The 25790-nt window shown below is 34.0% G+C and overlaps 1 protein-coding gene across 1 annotated transcript; it reads right to left on the bottom strand.

Annotated features, from left to right (window-relative positions):
- Positions 1 to 13235: 13235 nt before the first annotated feature.
- On the bottom strand, positions 13236 to 16320 carry LOC134693977 (uncharacterized). Its single transcript, XM_063554963.1, has 2 exons — positions 16214 to 16320; positions 13236 to 14610 (listed from the first exon to the last, which is right to left on the bottom strand). Exon 2 carries the CDS (start codon positions 14600 to 14602, stop codon positions 13400 to 13402), a length of 1203 nt encoding a protein of 400 aa, XP_063411033.1. The 5' UTR covers positions 14603 to 14610; positions 16214 to 16320; the 3' UTR covers positions 13236 to 13399.
- Positions 16321 to 25790: the final 9470 nt, after the last annotated feature.

Raw genomic sequence — 25790 nt, 5'->3', positions numbered from 1 at the left:
AAAACTTCATCGACTCAAAATATGGACAATTCTATGTTAAGGGGGTCTTGAAATCTTCCGAAGTGCTAATGTTTAACCTTTTTCAACTGGACCAAATCATTGCAATACTTTACTTTCATCACTTAAATTTGTTGACGGTGTCATTTCGGTGTCTTCCTCGAATGCAAACATTTTATATGTTACTTATTCCTTGAATGCCAACAAAAATATTTCAATGGATGCTTATATAATAACAATAGGTGTTTTTATAAGTATTTAACTGTAAAAAAATAATAAGTGAACTTAATGAAATTGCAACATTTTATCACTTTGTGATAAGAAAAAATAGCAAAATTTAAATTATTATGAATCTTGAGAAAGAAAGAAAATTCAATCATCTTTACTATTTATTGAAAAAAAATATTTTGGGAACGAACATTTTTATTAAGATAAGACATGTAAAAATATAAGATATAAGTTAATTACAAGTATTTCAAACTAATAGAGGATATTTGAGATTTATTTAATTCCAAATCATTTTAAATATTATTTTATTAAGTATATACATGAACTTTATGAATATTATAATTGAACAATTAACTTTTTTTTAACTTTAAAAATCATAAGAAATAACAAGTGTAAATTTGATAACTTCCAAGCGGGCACTCTACAAAGTTTTAAGAAAATCCATAAAATAGGGTAACAAGAATTTTGTCTAAAGAGCATGATTTTTTTTTTTATTAGTTGTCAGTTGCTTTGAACTAGCTGTCCGTACTTTTGTCAGAGGCTGTACTAAAAGGTGTCTTTTTGTTGTTGTGATATACAAGTACCTGGGCACGTCCACTCTGTGTGTATCTATTTGTGTCCATCTGATGATTTAAGCCATTTCCTACTGATTTTTATAGTTATTATGCGGTATGGGCTTTCGTCATTGTTGAAAACCGTACGGGCAACTATAGTGGTTAATTTCTGTGTCATTAGATGTTTTGTGAAAAGTTGGCTCAATGGCAATAAAATCACATCTTTTTTATAAGAACACCGATGAGTTGTGAACACGATAAACCCCTTACCAATATCATTTTATGAATCACTTGCAAAACATGTTGAAGTATTATTAACAAGAAAAATATCATGAACAAACTGATTATAATAAAACATAGATGTCTAACACGTGATACACAATTTCAAGAAATTCGATCAAGTAAAATGTTAGGATATTAAAGCACACACAACTAAAGACATACTGAAGAAAAAAAACATCAAAGTTAAAAGAGGCTGCTGTAGGATTTTGTAAACTGACATTCCTGACAATATGCACATGTTGACTTTGTGATGCAACACTTTTCAAATTGTCATTTTAAGGACGCCATATTCATTCAAGCTGTATCAGCAACAATTTTTTTTTAACAAGTGACAAACATAAATAAGATTTTACCTATCTATTTAATTAGTATGATTGTTTTGATAAGCATGCACCTTTGTTGTGATAACTTCTTGTACCTATTCCTTGAACGCCAACATTATTTTACAGGTAAATTGTCGATAAATCAAAGGATGTTGGCATTCAAGGAATGAACTGTCATTTCAACCCTTGACTTACTATTTGAGGAAAAAAACATAGGATTTACATTTGGAAGGGGTATAAAATAAAATTGGCAAGTAACTTACTATCCACAATAGGGACTACATCCTTTTGACCTGTTTTTTTTTTTAAATAAGGCGTTATCACTGGTTCGAGATGGAAACTCAAGGAAAATGGTTATCTAGCTTTAAAACCTAGATTATAAAATCTAAGAAAAAAAACAATTGAGTAAACAACATAAAACATATTAAAAATCACATGAATCTACTTGTACATTTTGTAATATTTTAAAAACTAAACAAACAATATGCACAAGGAAGTTTCAACTCATTTATGTAATTACACGGGATATATATATATATATATATATATATATATATGTTATACATAGTTGTTTGTAACTGGAAATTTTCTTTTACATGTTTAACTTCAATATACGTATCGATATAAATAAACTCATAACACGGTCATGTAGATAATTTTATTGTAACAGACGCGCGTCTGCAAATGTTTCATCAGTGAGACTTGAAAAATTTAAAAGACCAAATAGAGTTAATAGTTGAAGAGTATTGAGGACCTTAATTTCCTTTAACGCAGATATGTATATACTAGAGTTTCAGTCTTTTACCAGTAAAGGGTCCAGTGGCAAGTATTTCATCAATACAAATTAACAATACATACATAGGTGGGTCCTGTAATATATGCAGTCCAGATAGAAGACCTTTAGTGACAATACTTATATTCAACTTTTCTAAAGTCAGTCTTATGGAGGGGGAGGTTTCATATATGAATGCGTTTGTTAAGAAAGAGTATATGTAAGAGTGCATCCTCTATTAGAATTTCATCGAGATCCATACGACGAAAAAACCAATACTTCGCAAAGATATCAAATGTTTAACTACTACAGTTAAATAGTGTATCTGTTATTTCTTGGAAGACTATTCCCACCTTTATTGTAGTTCTGGTCAATGCTTCAGTAATGCACCATGCACTAGTCATTACAACATGCACCAGTCATTACAAATTCATTTTTTTCCATCGCTTAGGCTTTACAGACTCAATGTTGTTTTTTGTTATTAACGAGGCACAACTTTAAGCATAGCTCCCTTAGTGTAGAAAAACATTTTAGGAGAAAGAAATTAATTATATACAACTTTGTACTCAACTTATGGGCTTGCGTTTCATAAGTTTTAGAGAGGGATCAATCTTGATTTGTAAGATATCATTATTCAAACAAAATTTTCTCTGAAACTGACATTTTCCAAATGTTTGATTTCTTTATTGACAACATATTGGTCTCTTTTTGGTTGATGTGTTTTTTGACAAACAAAAGGCATTCCGCGGGAACCAACTGTGCTCCCTTTTTTGCCGACTTGTTTCTTTGCTCATATGAGTCTGCCTTCATAAAAGAACTTCTAGGAAGAAGAAAAAAAGTAAGCACGTTCTGTTATATTAGTTTCACATATGATAGTGAATTTGTTTCTTATGTTCTAACTCAACTTCCGTTCTCTTTGCTTGAATGTGATCTTCCGTTTCAGACTTACTACCGTTTGCTTCCCTTACAGAAGCAACACGAAGGTTGAAACATATAGAACAGGATCTGATAACTTTTGTAGCACCTGAGATCAGCTCCGATTTTTGGTGGGGTTCGTTTTGCTCTGTCTATTTTTCCATGGAGTGTTCTCTGTAGTATTGTTTGTCTGTCGGTCTTGTGTTTTATTAAGCAAGGCGTTGTCAGTTTATTTTCGACTTATGATTGTGAATGTCCCTCCGGTATTTTCACCTCTCTTTTGAATGATCAAATACGTGAAGTCCTCCTCAAGTGGAAGATAAAACGGTGTTCTGGTTGCTCTCATCAGATCTGCATTCATTTGTTGGATAGTACAAGAATACAGGCACAAGTTGATTCTGTAAATTTTCTGGTTTTTGTTGTTGTATATTGCACTTTCAATATCGCAAAAGTGTGTCTATTGTAGAAACTAAATCCATTTTAATTCGCCTTTTTTTTATTCATCGCATGTCAAATTTTCACCAGTTTCACCCAAATTTTCTTTATTCGTAATTTTTAGGATTCGATCAATCCAAGCAGTCGGTCGTATAAATTTGAAATACGATGAAAAATATTGGCACTTTATTCCATACGGTGCTCCCGTCTAGAAAGCCTCCATTGCTTTGGTACAGAGCAATAAACTACTTTCTATCTTTTTGTCCCTCATTTAAACTCATGTATATGCTTCATTCACGTACATGTATAAATCTTCAAATGTGAATATTCGTCACTAATGTATGTCGTTCAAAAACCACTCGTGGGCGTGCCACCGCTATTTTCACTAATTTGTTGCAACGTCTGTGTGTTCTTTTAGGTGGTAACATACAAGAATTCAACATCGTTTTGATATTTAATATCCGTTATCCGGTGTTTCACAACTAGACCAAGGACCTGTTTTGTCGAAATCAATTTTAAACACACTGGAGTCCGTCTAACGATACATCGTTTCCATGTGCACATTTGATTCACATTTAGCGAATGCTAAATACCTGACCCCTTTCGAAACAACCATCAATTATATGTCGTTTAGTTTTCTATGTTGTGTCTTTTGTACTATTAGTTGTCTCTTTGTCTTTTAATTAATTAGCCATGGCGTTGTCAGTTTATTTTCGATCTATGAGTTTGACTGTTCGTCTGGTATCTTACGCCCCTCTCTTTTCCAGCCTCGAAAAAATATCATGAAATGAATAATAATATAATTGTTTACTTTTATACATTGCTCAGGATGGAGAGTTACATGTCTCATTGGCACTCATACCACACCCTTATATTTTTAAATAATATTTTCTACATGAGTAAATTATTCCGAATACACTGGTATTTTGTACAGACCAAATATACACCTTTTACAATGGACCACCTAGGCCTTGCATGAACAATGTGAAGAAAAATAGTATTCATAATTTTTTTGTTGATCGTATACTCGTGCTCATTATTTCTGTTTACAGCTTCTATCTAGATATCTTCTTAAGTTTTGTCAAAAACACAATAAAGGTTAAAAAGCTGCATTAAGGGCAAATGCTCTTGATTTTCTGTAAAATTTTACTTATGTGAGATCTTGTTTTACAGGACATTTTTGCAACCAGAAATATCTATCTATCTTTCATAGTTTTCAAGGTACTTATGTAAAAGAAAAATGACTATGAACGAGTTATATCGTGACAAAAATGAAAACAATTGGTATACACGTCACTAAAAGGGCAATAGTTACGACAAGAAGACGTCTGATATTTAAAAAAAAAACGATAAATACAGCCTACTAGTTTTAAAGAAAATGATTTCTAACGGATGACGATGTCAAACGACGCACGTCTGGTGATGAGAAAATCTCACTTGACCCTTTTGGCTCGGTGAGCTAAACATATAACAGCGGAATGAATTATGTTAGAATGGAAGACATTTCCGTCAAAAAGGAAGAAAACAGTACGTCATTTCAACCTTAAAATTACAAATACCAACAAGCGGACATAAATTGAAAGAAAAAAAAAAGAGGAGTTACATATGACTGATTGACAGGCAGATATGGAAGATGCATGATAATTAGCCACGGTCTTTATGCTTATATGAGAACTAATAATTAAGGGAAATTCATTATATTTGGAACCATTATTTGTTTTAAAGAGGGACCGCATCATTTTTGTTAGTAAAGAAGAAACAAGAGCAGGAATAATACACAGTTCTTGGAAATGTCTTGACCATAAAACACAAGAAAGATGTATAGTTCTTTGGGAAAAGTTGCTTTAAACAATATAAATATGTACTAATTTGTACATTTTTTGTTGTTGGTTTTAACAAAAACAATTGTTTTGAACAATTGAAATTGTACCCATAATAAAAGGGATATTTATTACATTGAGGGGTTCTTCCCAACCTGTTTTAGGTGGACAATTTATTTTCTTATTAATAAATGAAGAAACAGAAAAGTTGTATCTGTTTTATCTAAGTTTGAACTATTCGTTTACCATTTTACGACCTTAAACATACTGAGGATAATTACACTCGCATGATCATATTGAAAGATGTAAACGAAGAAATTGTCTTACGTTAATTCCATCTCCTAAAATAGATTATTTGGAAATTTTTAGATTAAATATAGAAACATGATATCATAACAGAGATTCACATATTTCACTTCAATCACCAACGCTTAGTTCTAAGGTTGTTTCCCGTAAAATATTCAGTGTGCCTTCGGAATATACAAATATAAACAGATCTAAACATTGTCAAGCTTGTCAATAACGACCATATGTGTACATTTTGTACCTGTCATTACAGTTATATACAGTAAGTAATTAAGCAATCAATTTCAAGCATATTCTAATTTAATGTTCACGGATTTATAAGTATTTAAATTGGCATATGGATTATCATTGCTCCTTCTGTATCAATTGAGAAGCGTTTAGAAAAATTAACATCACAACCAGTTGATAGATAAACTATTACACTGTTTATATTGATGCGATTAAATTATTTGATTGAGATAACATGTAAAATTTGGCATGTTTAATTTTTGGACATGGAATAAAGGCATTATACATGTAATTGTAAGCTACTACTATATATTGATTTACAAAGAATACAAGTTTTAAATATTATTTTTCGCAGTTTCAAGACTGATCAACGATATGTATAGATTATACAGAAAAAAACATGTAATACACACACAGAGTTAAATTTAGATTTTTAATTTCCAATCCTTATGCTATAAATAGCACGTTTACTCACTTCAAATTGAAAATTCCCTAAAAAATTATAAAATGCTATAACACGTGGAAATTCGTCTGTAAAACAATGATATCATCTATTAAAACACATAAGAAACATTACAAAAATAAACGAGACATTATGAAAGAAGCATATATATTTAACAACAAGGTAAGTCGAATATATCCTAGATAATATTTACTCTTTCGTTTTTTCTTCGTTATAGTAAATATGCAATTATGAGAAATGATATGTAAAATACTTATTTCTTTTAAATCGTTAAGAGAGTACATTACAGTTACATGTATTGTCTTTTTTTCAGGCGCAACAAATAAACATGACAATTCAAAGCGAAAGTAGGATGGTGGGGAAAGGGGAGATGATGACACTACATTATTTTAAGAATAACAAATATTTATAAAAAAAAGACAACGGTAATATGTTGGTGGTGGTGTCTGGGAATGGGAAGGGGAACACTTCATACTTTTTTGGTGGAAGGGCAGACATCTAGCGGCGCATCCAATCCAATTTGTTCATATATTTTGAATAACACAAATCAAAAATACAAAAAAAAATGAAAGACAAGAAAAATAAACCAATAGCTATCATGATTATGCTTTTCGTGGAGAAAAAAATCAGATCTTTGCATTTCACAATGTGATACAGACTGTGGTTAAAAGTCTAAATCCAAATAGTTTCAGGCACTGATGAATCAATCAGCAACCTGGTCATATAATTTATGAAAAGACTTTAGACATAGACATAGTGAACAATTACTGCGACTTATCCTTATTATACGCATTCAATATCAAGTAGTCCGTCCTAGCTTATAGTAGCTCACATACTCTTAACCTTGCGAAAGACTGACTATAGTAAAATATGAATAACGTTAACGTAGATACGCATGTATGCATATATTTGCAGTTTAATTAAATGCCTCTAGCCTTTGTTAGTCATGTATGATTTTTAATTTTAATTTCTGATAAATATTTTGGGGTTAGACATAACGTCCATTATCACAGAACTTGTACATATTTTTGTTTAGGGGACATATGAAGCACACCTGCGGGTGCATGATTTCCTCGGTGTTGTGAATAATGGTCTTGTGCTGTTTAATCGGGTTGTTGCCTCTTTGCCACATTCCCCATTTTCATTCTCAACTTCATCAATGATAAATTATATGAATACATTATGATGAGTGTTTATATTTATTACAGGAAATCATGATAAGAGAGATCATTTGTATCGTCTTGTTTTTTCCTGTCACCCAACAGTATCCATTAGAAAAAAAAGAAACTGGATTATCGGAATCAAGATTACAATACGCATCTCCATTTAGAAGAAACTTTATACTAAATACTACACCATATCATTTGACGAAAGCACATCCCTTGAGACGAAAACCCCGAAATGTATTTAAACTACCAAACGATGTTTTTGATGGTAGAGAAGGACACATCCATAAGTCAGAAGACTCTTCTAAATCTAAATTGAATAAACAAGTGTCTTCTAACGGCATATATAAATCCAGGAATGCATTCAAGTTACCAAACAATAATAGGAAAACAAAGAGGCCAAACGTGTGGAAAACCAGAGGACCAATCATTCATACAACAAAAGAACCAAACATTTGGAAAACAAAAAGACCAAACGTGTGGAAAACAAAAAGACCAAACGTGTTGACAACAAAAGGACCAAACGTATGGAAAACCAGAGGACCAAATATATGGAAAACCAGAGGACCAAACGTGTTGACCACAAAAGGACCAAACGTATGGAAAACAAGAGGACCAAACGTGTTGACAACAAAAGAACCAAACCTATGGAAAACCAGAGGACCAAACGTATGGAAAACAAAAGGACCAAACGTGTGGAAAACAACACAACCAATCGTGCAGTCAACAGAAACGTTCACCCATGATAATATCAAAACAACATCTTCTACATCTTCAAATGTTTTGAATACAAAAGTACCAAATGTGCAGCCATATGATAAAATCCGCAATAACGAATCTGCACTGAATCTATCTCAAACAATTGATTATGAAAAACATAATATTGGTATGGTTGCATGTTCTATTGTAATTGTTGTAACATTGGGTGTAGCGGCATTCGTATTATATAACGTTAAATGCCTTAGACAAAGAATGCACGTATGTTCAATTTGTACATCAAGAAACGAACAAAGTCGAACCATAGCTAATGAAATTCCTTATCAGAACGATACTGAACGACAATTGATAAACGGACAAATAGAACCGATCAGTGTTGGCATAGAGAACGGTTCTGATTAGCATACCTGGAACTATGATTTTCAGGCATTATCAATGTAGTTCTCAAACTGCGGTCATTACCTGTGTGTGCGAGCTAAGGGTATAGATTCCCAAAGAGAATCTCGTTAATATGAAATTAAAAATCGAGTTTCATAGAGCATACCGCAGTACTACTGCCGCCTAGATGAACCGCCTCAACAACTATGAGCTTTGCGAGGAAGAGGCAATTAAATCCGAAGATTCAATACGGCTGTGTTGTTCAATTTGGATAACCCTGCATCTTATAATTGATTGTAAAGTGAAGTAAGTCAGTCGCTTTACTTACAATTATAGATTCAGATCGTACGAAATCTGTCAAACATTAGAAGTGACCAATTTAGGACAATACGACACGACAGTTACCGCACAAACTTACTTATAACGATTAAGCATTCGTCGCTACTCGGCCGATGCCGTACCTTCATCTAATTAAACGAAAAGAAGATTCACCCGAGCATTGCCGATTGAGCGATTAAGCTGCCCTGTGAGAATAAAAGAGGTCCAGTCATGAGGAATAGGAACCAAGTTATCAGAAGAGCCAAGAAAAGGGCTACTGATTAGTCATAACTTTAAAAAGAAATGATAGATTTAAACATCGATCATATATAAGACCGAACGAGGTTATACTTCCGTGCTTGTTTTAGGAAGGACGAACAAACAACTCAAGATTGATAAGTGTTTGTATTACGCCGCATTTGTGCAACAAAAACAAACTATATCGAGCAGAGAAAAATAATAAATTTTGAAAAAAACACATCAATATGAATGCAAAAGAAAAAACTGCATTAGACAAAGACTTTTTAACGTATTTGTAAATAGTTTAACACATGTTAGAATATAAAGAATTATAAGATAAAACAACATTGTGTTATTCTTTTACTTTTTTTCATTTTGAGAACGCATTTTTCCTTTCTTATAAAAGTAAAAATGCAAAATTAGGAATTTACAGTTCTCAGGTTTTTTCGCAAAGTTTGGTTTATATATAAATGCATTACAAGATATAAAGCAGTTCTTATAATGCAATTATTTATTGTACAAGGATCAGAACACAAAGAAAAACATGCAATTCATTTTGCTGAACTATAAAAAGATGACGTTGTATGATTGCCAATGAGACAACTATCCACAACGACCAAAAATGACAAAGACATTAACAACTATACATGTAGGTCATCGTACGGTCTTCAACAATGAGCAAAGTATACATTAGCTGACTGAAGGGCGCCTCCGGATGCGTTTTTTTTTCTGCGTGACCTTAGGCTGTTTTAAGCTCTATGGTCGTTTTTATTCTTCATTTGATAACAGCATTATTGTTTTTACAAGAACGCTCTGTACGGAAGGTATGTGTTCTGTCTTTTAAAACTGACCTCAATATATTTTTATCCACCAAATATTTAAAAACAATACAATAATTATTTCCTTATATTGCATTTTATCTATTTTGAAAGTTAATGTAAATTCATTCAGTGTAAAAGAGAAACTGTAAATTTCCATTGATGACACAATCCTATTCAACAAACTACTTCCACTTGAGATTTCATAGATATCTTTCACTAAATTAAATGATCTACTACATGTATTACATTCAACAAATTTATAGGTCAACTGTTACATACCACACTTTAGACGTGAAAAATACAATTTCAATACAAAATTATTGGATATTCAAAAACACATCAATTTATAAGTTGTTCAAAAAAGAAAATATCATTAAGTAAGCATGTAACAACACAGTGTACGTACAAAGTAGAGATTTTAGACCATTGCTTTGCTACAAAATTCGAGAGAGAAAATTAACGGGACACAATAGTCAATTAACATGTGGACAGTAGACATTAGTGGCGGAAAAATTAGGCCATTGATTCCCATCAGAGCATAAATATTGATTGGTGGTTGCTTAACGTCCAGTGACAAATATTTCATGCATTTTCAGGACCAAACACATAGTTCAAACTTCATCTGCGATAAGTCACGCATTGAGCATGTCAAAGGCGTTTGTTGGTATTGTGTCGATTTTTTATGGTCGATTTTGAAATACAAACGTGGAAATAAAACCATCGAAAATAAATGCAATGCCGAAATAAAAAGCGGAAATTCAAGATTAACAAAATATAAATATGATTGTTATTATGTCCATTTTAATGTTATTAACGAAAAGGATATTATTATACCGCGAAACTTATTGATGATTAAATAATATTATCTCTAACTAAAACATTCATCCTCTCAGATCTGTACCTAGTGTCTTTTTTTTTTGGGGGGGGGGGGTTGCAAGTACCCGCCCACGTCCACTTGTACATGTATGTTTGTCCATCTGATGATTTAAGACTTTATCAACTGATTTTTATAGTTCGTTTTTAATATATTGTACTGTTATACCACTGTCTCAGGTTAGGGAGAGGGTTGGGATCCCGCTTACGTGTTTAACCCCGCCACATTCTGTATGTATATGTCTGTACCAAATTAGGAGCCTGTAATTCAGTGGTTGTCGTTTATTTATGTGTTACATATTTGTTTTTCGTTCATTTTTTGAACATGAATGAGGCCGTTAGTTTTCTCGTTTGAATTGTTTTACGTTGTCTTATCGGGGCCTTTTATAGCTGACTTTGCGGTATTGGGCTTTGCTCATTGTTGAATGCCGTACAGTGACCTATAGTTGTTAATTTCTGTGATATTTTAGTCCCTTGTGGACAGTTGTCTCATTGGCAATCATATACCACATCTTCATTTTTATATATATTATCATAGAGAAAAAATAAACAGAAAGAAATAGTATTTTTGTCAGACATTTGAACACTCCTTCATCAGATAAAAGATCGAGTGCGTCCCAATTAAACGGCACATGATGGTATTAAGTGAAGTGTTCCGAGTAGTCCAATTAGATAACACTGCTGTGAATAATTGAGGTTTTCCGATTAGTTTCGTTAGACAACCCTGCAGTAAGGTAGTACAGGAAATAAATAGATTCTGATCAGTTAGCGGGAGTGATTTAATAATTTATTTACAAAAAGATACACAAGAGTTGTACTGGATGCATGATTTATAAATTGGTACCATTGTCCTCATATTTATTGGTTTTTTGCTGTAACTGAAGACTAGTTTGGTTCAAGACATAGTTTCTTTATATATGTAATCATAATCTCAGATCTTTCGCATGAAAGATTAGCAATCATCCTAGTCAATTAAGATTGGAGTGGAAAGGACCTGCAACTAGCAACGTTCAACTCACAACAACAGTGACAGGCTACAATAGCTGCACTTCTTATTATATAAAGCACTCGGCCAACCAATCTCTTCAGATTGAAGGTGGCTGCGTATTTATACATCCCGCATAAGTAAAAGGAAATCCTTTAATTTCACTGGTTTAACTGTCGTTTAGACGAGGACCCGTCAACAATATTTCTATGGAGGAATTTAGAGATGTGGTAAACTAAACAACGAGCATGAAAGTTTTAGCATATCATTAATACTACACCAGTCGAGACATTAAACATATTATATCAGGTGCTTCGCCTCCCGCATGACATGTGTCCATGTTCGAGTACAGTGTAAAGAAAAACTTCATTTTTTTTAATTATATAACACAGGCCGTTAGTTTTCGCATTTGAATTGTTTTACATTGTCATTTCAGGGCCTTTTATAGCTGACTATGCAGTATGGTTTTTTCTCATTTTTGAAGGCCTTACGATGACCTATAATTGTTAATTTCTGTGTCATTTTGGTCTCTTGTGGACAGTTGTCTCATTGGCAATCATACCACATCTTCTAAAGCTTAATGGTAATATAATTGATCGATTGTCGAATTCAGTTGATCTACTTGCAGTGCCTACTTATTCTAAGGGTGCTCGTTCTGAAACATAAAATTGATAACTGGTGGCCATATGCGATTTTCTGCTCTTGTATTTGGTTTGTTGTACATTTAACACATTCATCGTTTTCTTTATCTATACTGTCATGACTGAAATATTCACATCTCGATGTTCAGCAATGAACATTTTCCATCATTTACAGTTTGATCACATTTCGTTGAAAGGTTTGTGTGCGAAAACCCCTTAATAGACGAGAGAGTCAACCTGAAACTAAACTACTTTGTTTAAAAACTAATACTACAGTAACATACAAATTATATAGCTGGGTTTTTTCCAGCATGAGTGATTCAAGCTATTTCAGAAACCTGTATTTTTCTAATGTAAGCTTGGTGTAAATAAACTCATCATAGATACAAGGACTAAATTTTAATTAGTATATACGCCAGACGCGCGTTTCATCAACAAAAGACTCACCAGTGACGCTCGAATCCAAAAAAGTTAAAAAGGTCAAATAAAGTACGAATTTGAAGAGCATTGAGGACCATCCGGTGTGTCAACTCACAATCTCAGTGAGAGCCTATTACTACACTAAATGTACTGCTGTAACTACTCAGCTAAGGCCAAGCTAACAATTATCAGTAAACATTTGTTTTTGCTAAACTTGCCAGTATAAAATCACATGAAAAGAATAGACCTTAAAGTCAGATTCCTCAACCCTGCATGCGCTCAAAATCAGGCACCATACCATTTAAGACATGTCTTAGTATTTGTTAGTTTCTAGCCGGTTGATAAAACTCGTATCTTAAACATGTGTATTTAAATATAAACATAAAATAAGGCGATTAAAATAACAAAGGATTTGTTTTTGTAAAAGATTAAACAAAAGTCTGATATTTGTTTGTCTTTGTCGATTGTTCGAAACCTCTACTTTTTGTCGATCTAAATCGATCATTGTTCGATACATTTACTTTTGGCCGGTCTTTGTCGATTCTTCATACGACGGTGGTCCCGGATACGCTGGTGGTAGCCCCTGATCACGTTCCATCACTGGAGCCGACGCTTCCAGGAATGTAGAGTATTGTGCGCCTGTGGGATTTTGCAATACACTATACGGTGTAGATGTCGTTTTTGTTCTCCTACGAATACAAGCAAAGTAAATAACAGCACTTATTGAAATCCCGATACCCAGTGGCATGATAAAGAAAAGTCCCACGAAAACTCCGGCCCGTCTGTGACAGGTTGAATCCACTTCTATGTTTTCAGTATTGATGTGGGGTATTTCAACGACGACAGTTTCACTATAATCGTCATTGGTGTATGACACATCACACTCGTAAGAATTCATACATTTACGGACGGCAGACGACAAATCATAGTACGTTCTTTGTAGTTCGATTGTAACAGTCACACTTACTGGGCCCGAATAATCCAGATGGTTTGCAAACACAAAGTAATATTCGTCAGATGTATATGCAATATGCAGGAAAGTAGAGTTGCCATAGTTACATGCGTCTGTTGACTTATGATATTCAAAGCACGAGTCACAATAGTTATCGTTCTTCCATCTTTGTAAGTTCTGTTTTCCTTTTATAAAATAATAATCAACTCCTTTTCTAGAGTAACTAGAACACGCTTTAATTGTCACAAACGAATTTTCTAATAGGTAAAAGCCCCAATATTCAAACATCTGACTTCCTAAACTGGAATATTTATTGTATACAAAGGTAGTCTTGTTTTTAGTATTAACGACTGGTTTGTTTGGTAACATGTATACAGATACTGGGTAATTCTGACTTCTGACATTAACCCCAGTACAAAATCTCGGTGAAATCCCGTTAGAGATATATCGCATGTCACTTGAAGATGTGTCGGTTGTACGCGTTCCATATGTCCCAAATGAGACGGACAACGAAGTAATCAAAGTTATTGCAATAACCAGAAACCAAAGAAATCTCAATCGTGACTTTGGTTTTAACGAAACACACGTGATTGCCAGACAACACGATTTACAGCAAGTACAGTCACAATCATCTGAACCTCCGGATCTGCGACCATAACTCCGCGGGGACGAATAATAATTATTTGAGTAGACTGTCGTTCGGAATCCCCCGCCCCCACTGAAACCTCCTCCTCCACCACTAGAACAATGTCCGCCTCCGTGAACCATATCAAAAGCTACAATGACATAAGCAACAGATAAACATAGCAAGAATGCATGTAATACATACTACAAACGAAAATTAGAAGAAAAAAAGAGAAAATAAAACAACAATATAATACGGAATTTAAATAATAAAAAAAAGTAGACTGGAGTGAAGGGTTGTTAAGTCGAAATTTAGAATGTTAATTGCTTGTTTTAAATCTTTGTGTTATTCTGATATAAGTTAGACGGACTCAAAAATTTCTTTGTTTTGCTGAAAAAAAAGGTCACCAGCACCAGCCAATAGAAGCTCAATAGATATGGCATCTTTTTCTAATTTTGAAAATAGTATTTCTATTGCTTTGTTGTGAAATGCGCACTCTAAAAATAGTGGCGTAAATTATTAACAGGTACAATTGTTAAATTTCTATTTAATGATTTTATCTGACGCACGGTTATTTCATTTTATATTTCGTCCTGAAAACAAAACTCAAATGCATTGACCGATAGCACGATGACAAAAGAAAGGAGAAAAAGGCCAAACGACTAACAAGGGTATACAAAACACAACATGGACAACTGTAAACTGAGCACCACGAGCCATCGAAACCAGCAGTGATTTCAGGTGCCCTAGAAGGATGTATAAGCAGGCCCTGATATGTGTCACCCTTCGTGTTGCTTATAAGTAACTATAGTGAATTTACTTCATTTTATCAGAGGGTATGGAAGCATCATTTTTATATCTTTTGTATTTTGAGCCATTTTTCCTTATGCTTTATTTATTTATTTATCTCCATATCCCAATACACTCTGTTCTTTATTTTTAATACACAAAAATTCGAAATTCTTGAACTAATATTCGTCTTAGTATTTTTCTGTTTTACTTTATTTAAACCTATTCTTCTGTATTCTCTATTTTGTTAACTCCATGAAGTCCGTATTATGTGCCCATAACGTACGTAACCTTTAGGTATACTTTAAACAAGTGTACGTACTAAAGTTGTTATTGGGTGGTGGTACGAATAAAGTCCTCAGTGAGAACAGTGTGTTACTTGCCAATTTTTTGTATACCCCTTCCAAATTTATTTCTCCATGCTTTATGCCTGAAATAGGGGAGGTGGGTATGCCACTGTAAAAAAATTGGGGTCGTGGATTTGATTTGGTCCAGCTAAAAAGATTAAAAATTAGCACTTTCTCAACAGATTTCAAGACCCCCTTAACATAAAATTGTCCATATTTTGAGTTAAGAGCCGAAGTTTTCTATAATTTTGATATAAGTTGTCACAAAAGTAGTACAACATACTGTAAAACTGTTATAGAGAAAGCGAAGGTGGGATTTATTTTTCATTTATTGTCAAAAAGAAGTTCACTACGATGTGTACTGGGACCAGATGTGTCAAGTAATTAATAGTAAAACGGCGCCTAGGTCATATCAACTAAGGACGTATATACATGTATAAGTAATAACTACTTGTGTAAACACAGGAAGTTTTTTTTCTTTTCCCGTTTGTTAGACAGGTGAACCTGGTTTAGTCTGCATGTGCTAGTGTTACCATATCCAGACATGTGAAAATCTAAATAAAACAATACGACGTAAAATTGTGCATTTAAATTGTATATTCTAATAAAAAAACTTACTTGTGTAAAATGAAGTCAACAATATGTGTGTGTACGTGTGGAACTACTTAATACACGTATATTTATAAATTTATTTATTTATCAAAATCACCTGACCTATTGTTATGACAAACCATGTGATTTAAATGTTAAACATTACGAAATACCGTTTATCGACAAAAATAGACGCTTGGTTGTACAGGCGGGATTTTTAATAGACAAACAAGACAAGACAATATTTGTGTCTCGCCTCTTATAAAACATTTGCATAATATTACAACTTTACATATAAACAAGAGAAACTCTAAAAAGAGTTATGAGAGACTATACAACTGGTATATATACATGTACATGAAATTAATATATTAGCGAAATATCCAGCAGTGTCAGCTGCGTGGTCACTTTTTAGTTCGATTTTAATCCGTTACTTGAGACTGCATGTGTTACTGTATGAAAAAGTAATGGGGGAAATGTTTTAGTGAAATATTTTTACATAATCTGGTAAGTTCATAGCTTGGACTTTGTATAAGGGAACAACCATTAAACTTAAAAAAAGACCGGGATTGGTTGGGGGATGGGGGTTGTGGTGTGGGTCTTTAAAATCATTGCGAGCTTTGTAGGTACCATCTACATACAATGTACATTATAATGTTCTATCTCTGCGTCCATTAGTGCGTTCGTCCGTCCGTTCGTTCGTCTGTTCTGCTTCTGGTTAAAGTTTTTGATCAAGGTAGTATTTGATGACATTGAAGTCCAATCAACTTAAAACTTAGTACACATTTTCCCTATGATATAATTATAATGTTTTTTTTAAATTTTGATGCCAAATCATAGTTTTGATCCACAAGGTCTACTAAACCTAGAAAATGATAGCGCGAGTATACTACAATGGGAATCACTTCTAACCTATCATTATAACTGTCACATTAGTCTGTCATATAAATGATTTAAACTGTCATAGAACAGTTGTACATATACAAATTCTTCCCTAGAACTGCTTTTAGTAGAACTGTCAGAATCAGCTCAAGGTAGAACTGACCAAATCAGTTCTCGAGTGGGACTGTCCAAATCAGTTCTATTCTTAGAACTGTCAGCAGAACTGTCCAACTCAGTTCTATTCGTAGAACTGTTAGCAGAACTGACCAAATCAGTTCTTGCTGTAGAACTGTCAGCAGAACTGACTAAATGAGTGATAACCGTAGAACTGTCAGCAGTAATGACCAAATCAGTTCTAGTCACAGAAATGTCAGCAAAACTGACCAAATCATTTTTAACCGTAGAACTTTCAGCAGAACTGACTTAATCAGTTATAGTCACAGAAATGTCAGCAGAACTGACCAAATCAGTTCTTACCGTAGAACTTTCAGCAGAACTGATTTAATCTGTTCTAATCGTAGAACTGTCAGCAGATCTGACCGAATGAGTTCCAACCGTAGAACTATTATAAGCAGAACTAACTTAATCAGTTATAATCGTAGAACTGTCAGCAGAACTGTCTAAATCAGTTCTAGCCGTTGAACTGTCATAGAACTGACCAAATCAGTTCTAACATTGAACAAGCTATAACTGTCTAAAAGGTTTGGGAATGACAGTTCTACATCACAGTACTGTCCTATACCTGTTAGAGTTCTCCTGACAGATTCTGACAGGTTCGATAAGAGATTAGAAGTAATCTTCACTGTTATGAGATAAAAAGATAAAACTGAAACACATATGTGAATTAGTAAATTAAATTAAATACTTATGATGTGCGGTTTCGGTAAAAATAATATTTTTCGGGTGATAATTTTGAATATGCACACCCTCTCCGGGTCGTACTTATAATTTGTTGTTTTGCATGGCACACCAGGGCTTTCGTATTAAACACGAAGCTTGTTAAATATAATATATCGCTTAGTACACACTCTAATTTTTTTTACATAGCCTGGGACTGTATAGGTAGAAATCGAGGCCGCACTAAGGGAGCTACCATTTGATTTTAAGGGTGGGGTGGGGGCTAGGATGAAAATTGTGTCCTGCATTTTTTTATAGCTGTAGTCTCTGTCCTGCCTACTTATTTTTCACTCTGTTCGGTCCTGCCTTTTTTTTTTTAGTTTATCCTGACTTTTTTTTTACCTAAATTGTCGTCCTGACTTTTTTTTTGCAAGTGTCTCATCCTGCCTTTTTTTTACTCAAAACTCCTGTCCTGCCTATTTTTTTCAACGTTCTACACCCCCCCCCCCTAAAAATCAAATGGTAGCTCCTTAACACTTATCCACACTTCTATCCTGTTTCGAATCTAATACAAAATATAAAATATTTTAAAAGAATTTTATACATCATGTCAATAACGGAAAGAATGCAGGAGTCAATTTCACAAACAAAAAACTTACGACTAAGATACTGAATTATTCATGACTTACGAACTACATTGTATTCTAGTCGTGATTTTTTTTGTGAAACCGACTTTAGGTTCGCGAAATCGTTAAAATGTCCGCTTCAAAAAACTGATGGTTCTAATCTTTAACATACTTATACTTAAAGAAGCAGCAAATGAGATGGCTCCTTTCCTTTCCCATCTTTACCAAACCACCATCGACAACGGGCAAATACCAAACGACTGGAAAGAAGCAACAATAGTCCCACTATTCAAAAAAGGAGAAAAACATATAGCAGCAAATTATCGACCAGTTTCTTTAACTTCTATTTCTTGCAAAGTTCTGGAACATATCATCCACAGTTCAGTCATCACTTTTTTGGAAAAACATCACATCTTGACAGACAGCCAGCATGGTTTCAGAGCTCGGAGATCATGTGAGACACAACTTATTTCAACAATAGAAGGAATTACCAAACAACTAAAATCAGGGAAAGATCAAGTGGATGTAATCTTACTCGACTTTGCTAAGGCTTTTGACAAAGTCCCACACTGCAGATTACTCAACAAACTGAACCACTATGGCATTAGAGACGAAAACCTGAAATGGATACAAGCTTTTTTAGAAAACAGGAAACAACAAGTTGTAGTCGAGGGCTGTAAGTCAACACAGGGAGATGTACTTTCAGGGGTCCCACAAGGGACTGTGCTAGGACCCTTACTCTTCCTAGTATTCATCAACGACTTACCAGAAACAGTTCAACATTCAACTGTCAAACTATTTGCTGACGACTGCCTACTATTCCACCATATCAAGAATTCCCAGGATGAAGCCAAACTACAACAGGACCTTTCAGCACTAGAAGACTGGGAAACCAAATGGCAGATGAAATTCCACCCAGAAAAATGCACTGTCATCCGCATTAGCACCAACAGTAAATCCAAAAAAGAGACATTCTACAAATTACATGGCCACACTCTCGAAACTGTACCAACCAGCAAATATTTAGGAGTAAATTTCAGTGAGGACCTACAATGGAAACATCATGTTGACGTTACTGCCAAAAAAGCATCCAAATCCATCGGATTCCTTAGGCGTAACCTTCGAGAATGCAGCAAGAATGTAAGAAATGCAGCCTATATCTCTCTGGTCAGACCAACACTAGAATATGCTAGTGCGGCATGGGACCCTCATACCACTGAGGACATTAACCGTTTAGAACAAGTGCAAAGGAGGGCCGCCAGGTTTGTAACCAACAACTACACTGATAAAACACCTGGATGTGTGACAACTATGGTCAAGACACTAGGATGGGAACCACTAGCTAACAGACGAAGCAACCATCGACTCGTCATGCTTTACAAGATCCAGCATGAGCTAGTGGACATTGATGCCAGTTCCATCTTGCGTCCAAACGATCGGCGTACTAGAGGCAAACAACGCCTATATCAACCACCAGCAAACCAGAGAGTATATAAGTACTCATACTTTCCACGGACTATACAAGAGTGGAACCACCTTCCAACAGCTACAACTGAAGCTCTGACAATAGAGGGGTTCCAGAGTGCATTAGCCAACAATAGTGCACCCAAGAGACCAACACCATAGACAGCAGCCAAGTGTACATAGTTTTAAATTGTATATATTCGGAACGTTTTATTTGTAAATAGTTACAGGAGAATTGCTGTCTCATTCTCCGTCTAGTGGACTTGTAACATTCTTTTAAGAATCCAGTCCTAAGCAAGGAAGAAGAGAAGAAGAACATAAAATTGAGAATGGAAATGGGGAATGTGTCAAAGAGACAACAACCCGACCAAATAAAAAATCAACAGCAGAAGGTCAACAACAGGTCTTCAATGTAGCGAGAAATTCCCGCACCCGGAGGCGTCCTTCAGCTGGCCATATACACATGTTTTGTTTTCCTTTTTGAGCAGTCAGTGTGTAAGAGTTGCACTATCTATAATACTGAAATTACGAGGTCGAATTTGTTAGCCGTCATCACGTAAAAACGACGAATCAAAGAATTCAACTTTATATATAACTAATATAGTACAAAGGTGTAGATTAAAAATTACATCACTCCAGGCCCATTTGTTTTCGACGTAATTATTATTGCCAATAATTAAGAAGTTCCGGGTCGAGTCCGATACCGATACCAATAGTATATTCACCTCTTACCTATTACCTCATCTGTACGTTCCGCATCTGACAGGCGCACCACCAGACTTAATGGGTCATTATCACAGGGTTGACACTACTAAATTGTCAAATTGTTACCTATTGTAAATCTGGACTAAAAATAAGGCGTACAGGTACAGTTTTCAATTTGTTAGCGGGCATGACGTAAAACAGCGAATCAAAGAATTCAACTTTATTTATAACTAATATAGGACAATGCTGTTGATTAAAAAATACTCCATTCCAGGACCTTTTGTTTTCCAAATAATTAATATTACCAAAAATTGATAAGTTCCAGTTCGACGGGTTCAAACAGAAAGATTTGAAAGCAGAGAAAACTGTGTATCTTATAATCGGCATGACTTTATCAGATGACAATACTAATACTAAAATAAGGCTTGCGCATAGTTGTATACTTTAATTCAGTGACGGACCCGCGATATCACGGGTGTGTTCTAGTTATATATAAAATAACACACATACAGTGTCTCTGAATATGTTACAGCTAGATTTGGACAACGAAAGATAACTCTATCATCTTCATACAATACAGTACAATACAATATTTTTATTGTCAATCAAGGACGACCTAAAACAACCAATGATTATTATTAATTCTCAATGATATACTACAAAATATAGAATAAAGAAAATAAACACAAAAGCAAAATTAAAACCACAGATATTAATATATGCATATATTCAACATGTAAACATGTTATTCAACTGTTTATGGATACCATTAATGCCATAAAATTTAAATTTGGTCTTTGAATGATTAATATGTCATTATCATTCAATGCATAGCCAACGTATACATTCTGTCTTTTTCTAATACAGCATGTACATATCACTACCGTGGAACCATCATTATTCGAGTGACTTAAACTGAAAGAATTTAAATGAGAAGGGGAAAATAAAGAAATAGAAAATACAATGTATACGCAAACCTTGAAAATAAAATAATTATAGATATACATGTGGAGCAGTAAAAAAATAGTTAACATTAGCTTTATTTAAAGTAATGACTTCCAAAAGCCCTATAACAAATCTGGCTTTATATATCATTTCAAGAAAAGGGATGATATATAAAAAAAAAAAATATTCATTTACATGTAAGCGACCTGGTTTGTCAACTTTCTTTTCAGACACAAATGACGTTTTACAAAGTATAGGTACCAGCTGCAAGCTCTGAAATACAGACTTAATGAGTTTGAAAATGTGTATCCCATATGCAGGTAAAGTTGGAATATTGCTGCTGAGATGGAGGACAATAATGACCGACTCGTTTGTCATTGATTCTGGTACTGAGATGACTGCTTATGTCAAATTTGAGGTATCAGTCTTAAAATGAAGTGGAGAAAACGTGTATGATTTTCTTTGAATTTCTTTATCGGGAAGATAACTAAATGGCATCCAATCAGAAAAGTTTATATTATTAATGGAGAGAACGTCGTCAATATATCTGAATGTGAAATTAAATGATATTGGTTCTTTAAAGAAACCCGACTCATTTGAAAATAAGAAGGGGTCAACAAGAAATTGCACACAGCTCTTTCTCTTAGATAAGCCGAAGTTTATCTCAAAATTCAATAAGACATTACAACATACTGAGCGCTTGATTATCAGTGTCGCTCATTTTACCTTTTTGTTCACTGTTAACAAAATATGTCTTATAGTATCACAGTTCAAAAAATTATAGTGCTTACCCGACTATAATTGAATCGTTCATGTTATATAAGTATTATGATTTATAATGAAATATGCTATGTATGTAACAATGTTTTAGATTTTAACGAGAGAAATTTATGTATTACTGAACAAATTTTACACCAGGGTTTTCGATATCTCAAACTAGTCAAAACATTTACTAAATTTTATCATCGGTATAAAGACATCATTCGTAAATATAGCTCAGCATGCAGACTTCTTATACTTTCAGGTATTTCACATCCAATTTTTTATGGAAATATTCTGTATAAAGCACAAAGGTGTCAGTATTCACCTCAGAAACACAACCTTTGAATAGACTTATTAAGAAGGGATATAATTACGATACTGTTGTCAAGTCATTAAAGATTGCATATTTTGGCGTTAATATTGAGTCACTGATAAGGTCTTTGCGTCGGAACTAAACACATTTATTCTAAAAACAGTTGTTGGCATGACACGGGTTATGTTCTTCTCATATATGTTATGATGGTATGATACTAAACCCCTAACGGGAAGGATTGTGCCTGATGTTCATATGATGAAATCATAATCTTTCAGTCAGTTTAATTGAAGTCTGGAGCTGGCATGTCAGTTAACTGCTAGTAGTCTGTTGTTATTTATGTATTATTGTCATTTTTATTTTTTTTTATTTTCTTTGGTTACATCTTCTGACATCAGACTCGGACTTCTCTTGAACTGAATTTTAATGTGCGTATTGTTATGCGTTTACTTTTCTACATTGGTGAGAGGTATAGGGGGAGGGTTGAGATCTCACAAACATGTTTAACCCCGCCGCATTTTTGCGCCTGTCCCAAGTCAGGAGCCTCTGGCCTTTGTTAGTCTTGTATTATTTTAATTTTAGTTTCTTGTGTACAATTTGGAAATTAGTATGGCGTTCATTATCACTGAACTAGTATATATTTGTTTAGGGGCCAGCTGAAGGACGCCTCCGGGTGCGGGAATTTCTCGCTACACTGAAGACCTGTTGGTGACCTTCTGCTGTTGTGTTTTTTTATTTGGTCGGGTTGTTGTCTCTTTGACACATTCCCCATTTCCATTCTCAATTTTATACAACTATTGACGAAGTTCTCGACTTTGGGAAAAGCACCAGTGACAGATTCATGGGGCACAGAGAGAGTACGCCCTCCTTTTAATCGCCAAATACAATAATTATATCACGATTGGTGTTATTTTATCTAATACCAAAATACCAAAATTGATATAAATAATACTGTATGATAAACTTTTCATAGCTAAGTTATTAAAATCCCGCTCAAACTGTCTTACCTGGTGAAAAGAAACCATGCATTCATATATGGCAGGGCTATTTAACCAGCCCCGGCAAACTAGACTCTTTAGTTCTATTTTGCCAGTTCGTCAGCTTCGGCAAATTTGCGATTTATATAGAGTTTTTCTATTTGACGGTCTTATTTCAGATCGTTTTCAGACTAAATGAGATTAATTGTTCATTGATGTTTGAAAATGGAATACAATACTTCTTTGTCAAAAAAATTGTTTCAAAAGCTATGTTCGACTCATACAGAGAACCAAAGCACTATAGCTGCTAGATTTTGAAGTTCTTTGAAAAGGGAAACTACATGTATGTGAAACTGTGGAAAGTTGACATTATTCAAGGACAATAATTTATAAAAATGAAAGCACCAAACAAAACCTGTATTAACGTACTAGTCTGTGGTGCAATCAAGCACTTTTGATTTGTTCATTGTGCAGAAGACTCTCAATCTTCATCCACTGGTTAGTCAAGACTAAAACTAAACCAAAAGCAACGCACTATAAACAAAAAGATGAAGTATGAGTGCAAATGAAAAAACTCTGTTTCAAGTCACAATGTATAAATAGTTAACTATAATATGTCAAAGAACGACCGTCAATACGGAGCCTTGGTTCACGCCGAATAGCAAGCTATAAAGTACCCCAAAATGACAAGTCTAATTTATCCAAACAGGAAAATTAAAACCAGGGGTCTAAATATCATCTATATAAAAAACGAGAAACGAAAAATACCAATATGTCGTATGAACCACACCAACAAACGCCCAACCCTCACTCTTAACTGGGACAATGATGTGACCACACAAAACAGGAAACAACCTACAAAGCAATAAACATATAGAATGTTGCCAACTGTATGGTTTTTGCTATGTGTTAAACAGTTCCGACCAACTGTCATTGGTTCGTGTTCGTTTTACTTTACATATATAGCGCATTGAAATTCAATATTGAAATATCAAGTATAACATATACGTGTTTATTTGCTTTGTTAATCTGCAATGCACCATTTGTTTTGCTAAACAATCACAGTATATTATAACTGCCAATCTAGGAATACCTCCTAAGAAGCACAACTCCAGAGTGGTAAATGATTTACTTTTCAAAAAGTAAAGTAAACAATTGATTTAAAAGCATGGATACATACACATGTAACCACAAACTTAAGTAAAATCGATTTTATTCATCAATCTGATAATGATCAATATATAAAAAATACCAAATCAACAGCAACAAGCAAACATATATCTATAAACATTTTTAATAGTCGTAAACTTTTAACAGATTTACGTGTAAGTGATGCTAATTTGGAAATTGAATTAGGACGTTAAATCGGAGAACACAGCCGGACTGTGCAAAGTTTTTAAAATCGTGCTTTTACCGAGGAAGGATATCTGTTATCCGAAATAACCAACATATGGTTCGTTTTATTGGTTTTTGTCAGTGATGTTGTATCCTTTTAGACTTTTTGCACACATGTTGCATATTATATTTTGTAGTGTATTGAATCATAATTATATTATCTATCGCCCCGTCAGTAATATTTATCGTTGACTATTTATTCAGTCTATTTTTTATATTATTCATATCAACTTCAAGTGTTTAAAATATTTGGCATGTTATGTTTCTTGTCACTTGTGTATACAATGTACCATGTTTGCATTTTAACACGTCAGGGTTTCATGTTTTGCAATAAAGTATAATAACTATTGTATTATGATATTTATGTATCATGCTCGACAAGAGCTAATGATTCATGATTAGTATAATAAATTAAAATAATGTCTAATGTATCATGTCATATTGTTTTTAAAACAAGACACATTTCTTATTTTTAAAAACACCTTTTCCTTTCTTTTCCAGGCTCCCTTTTCCATAAGACCAACTTTTTTTTACCCTTGAAACCTACATCAAACTTTATTTGTTCCCAATATAGTTTGTCTGTAGGACAGTAATGATTTGTTTTTGATTCCGGCGGTAGCAATTTATATTTTTTGTTTAGAATGGGTCGAGTTTTGGTTGGGACCGAGTTGTCCATCGACACTCTTCCTTCTGGCGAA

Source organism: Mytilus trossulus, chromosome 13 (genome assembly GCF_036588685.1).
Source record: "Mytilus trossulus isolate FHL-02 chromosome 13, PNRI_Mtr1.1.1.hap1, whole genome shotgun sequence".
NCBI classification, from domain to species: Eukaryota; Metazoa; Mollusca; class Bivalvia; order Mytilida; family Mytilidae; genus Mytilus; species Mytilus trossulus.
Note: the sequence above shows the minus strand (reverse complement) of the source record. Positions and strands in the feature narration are given on the sequence as shown.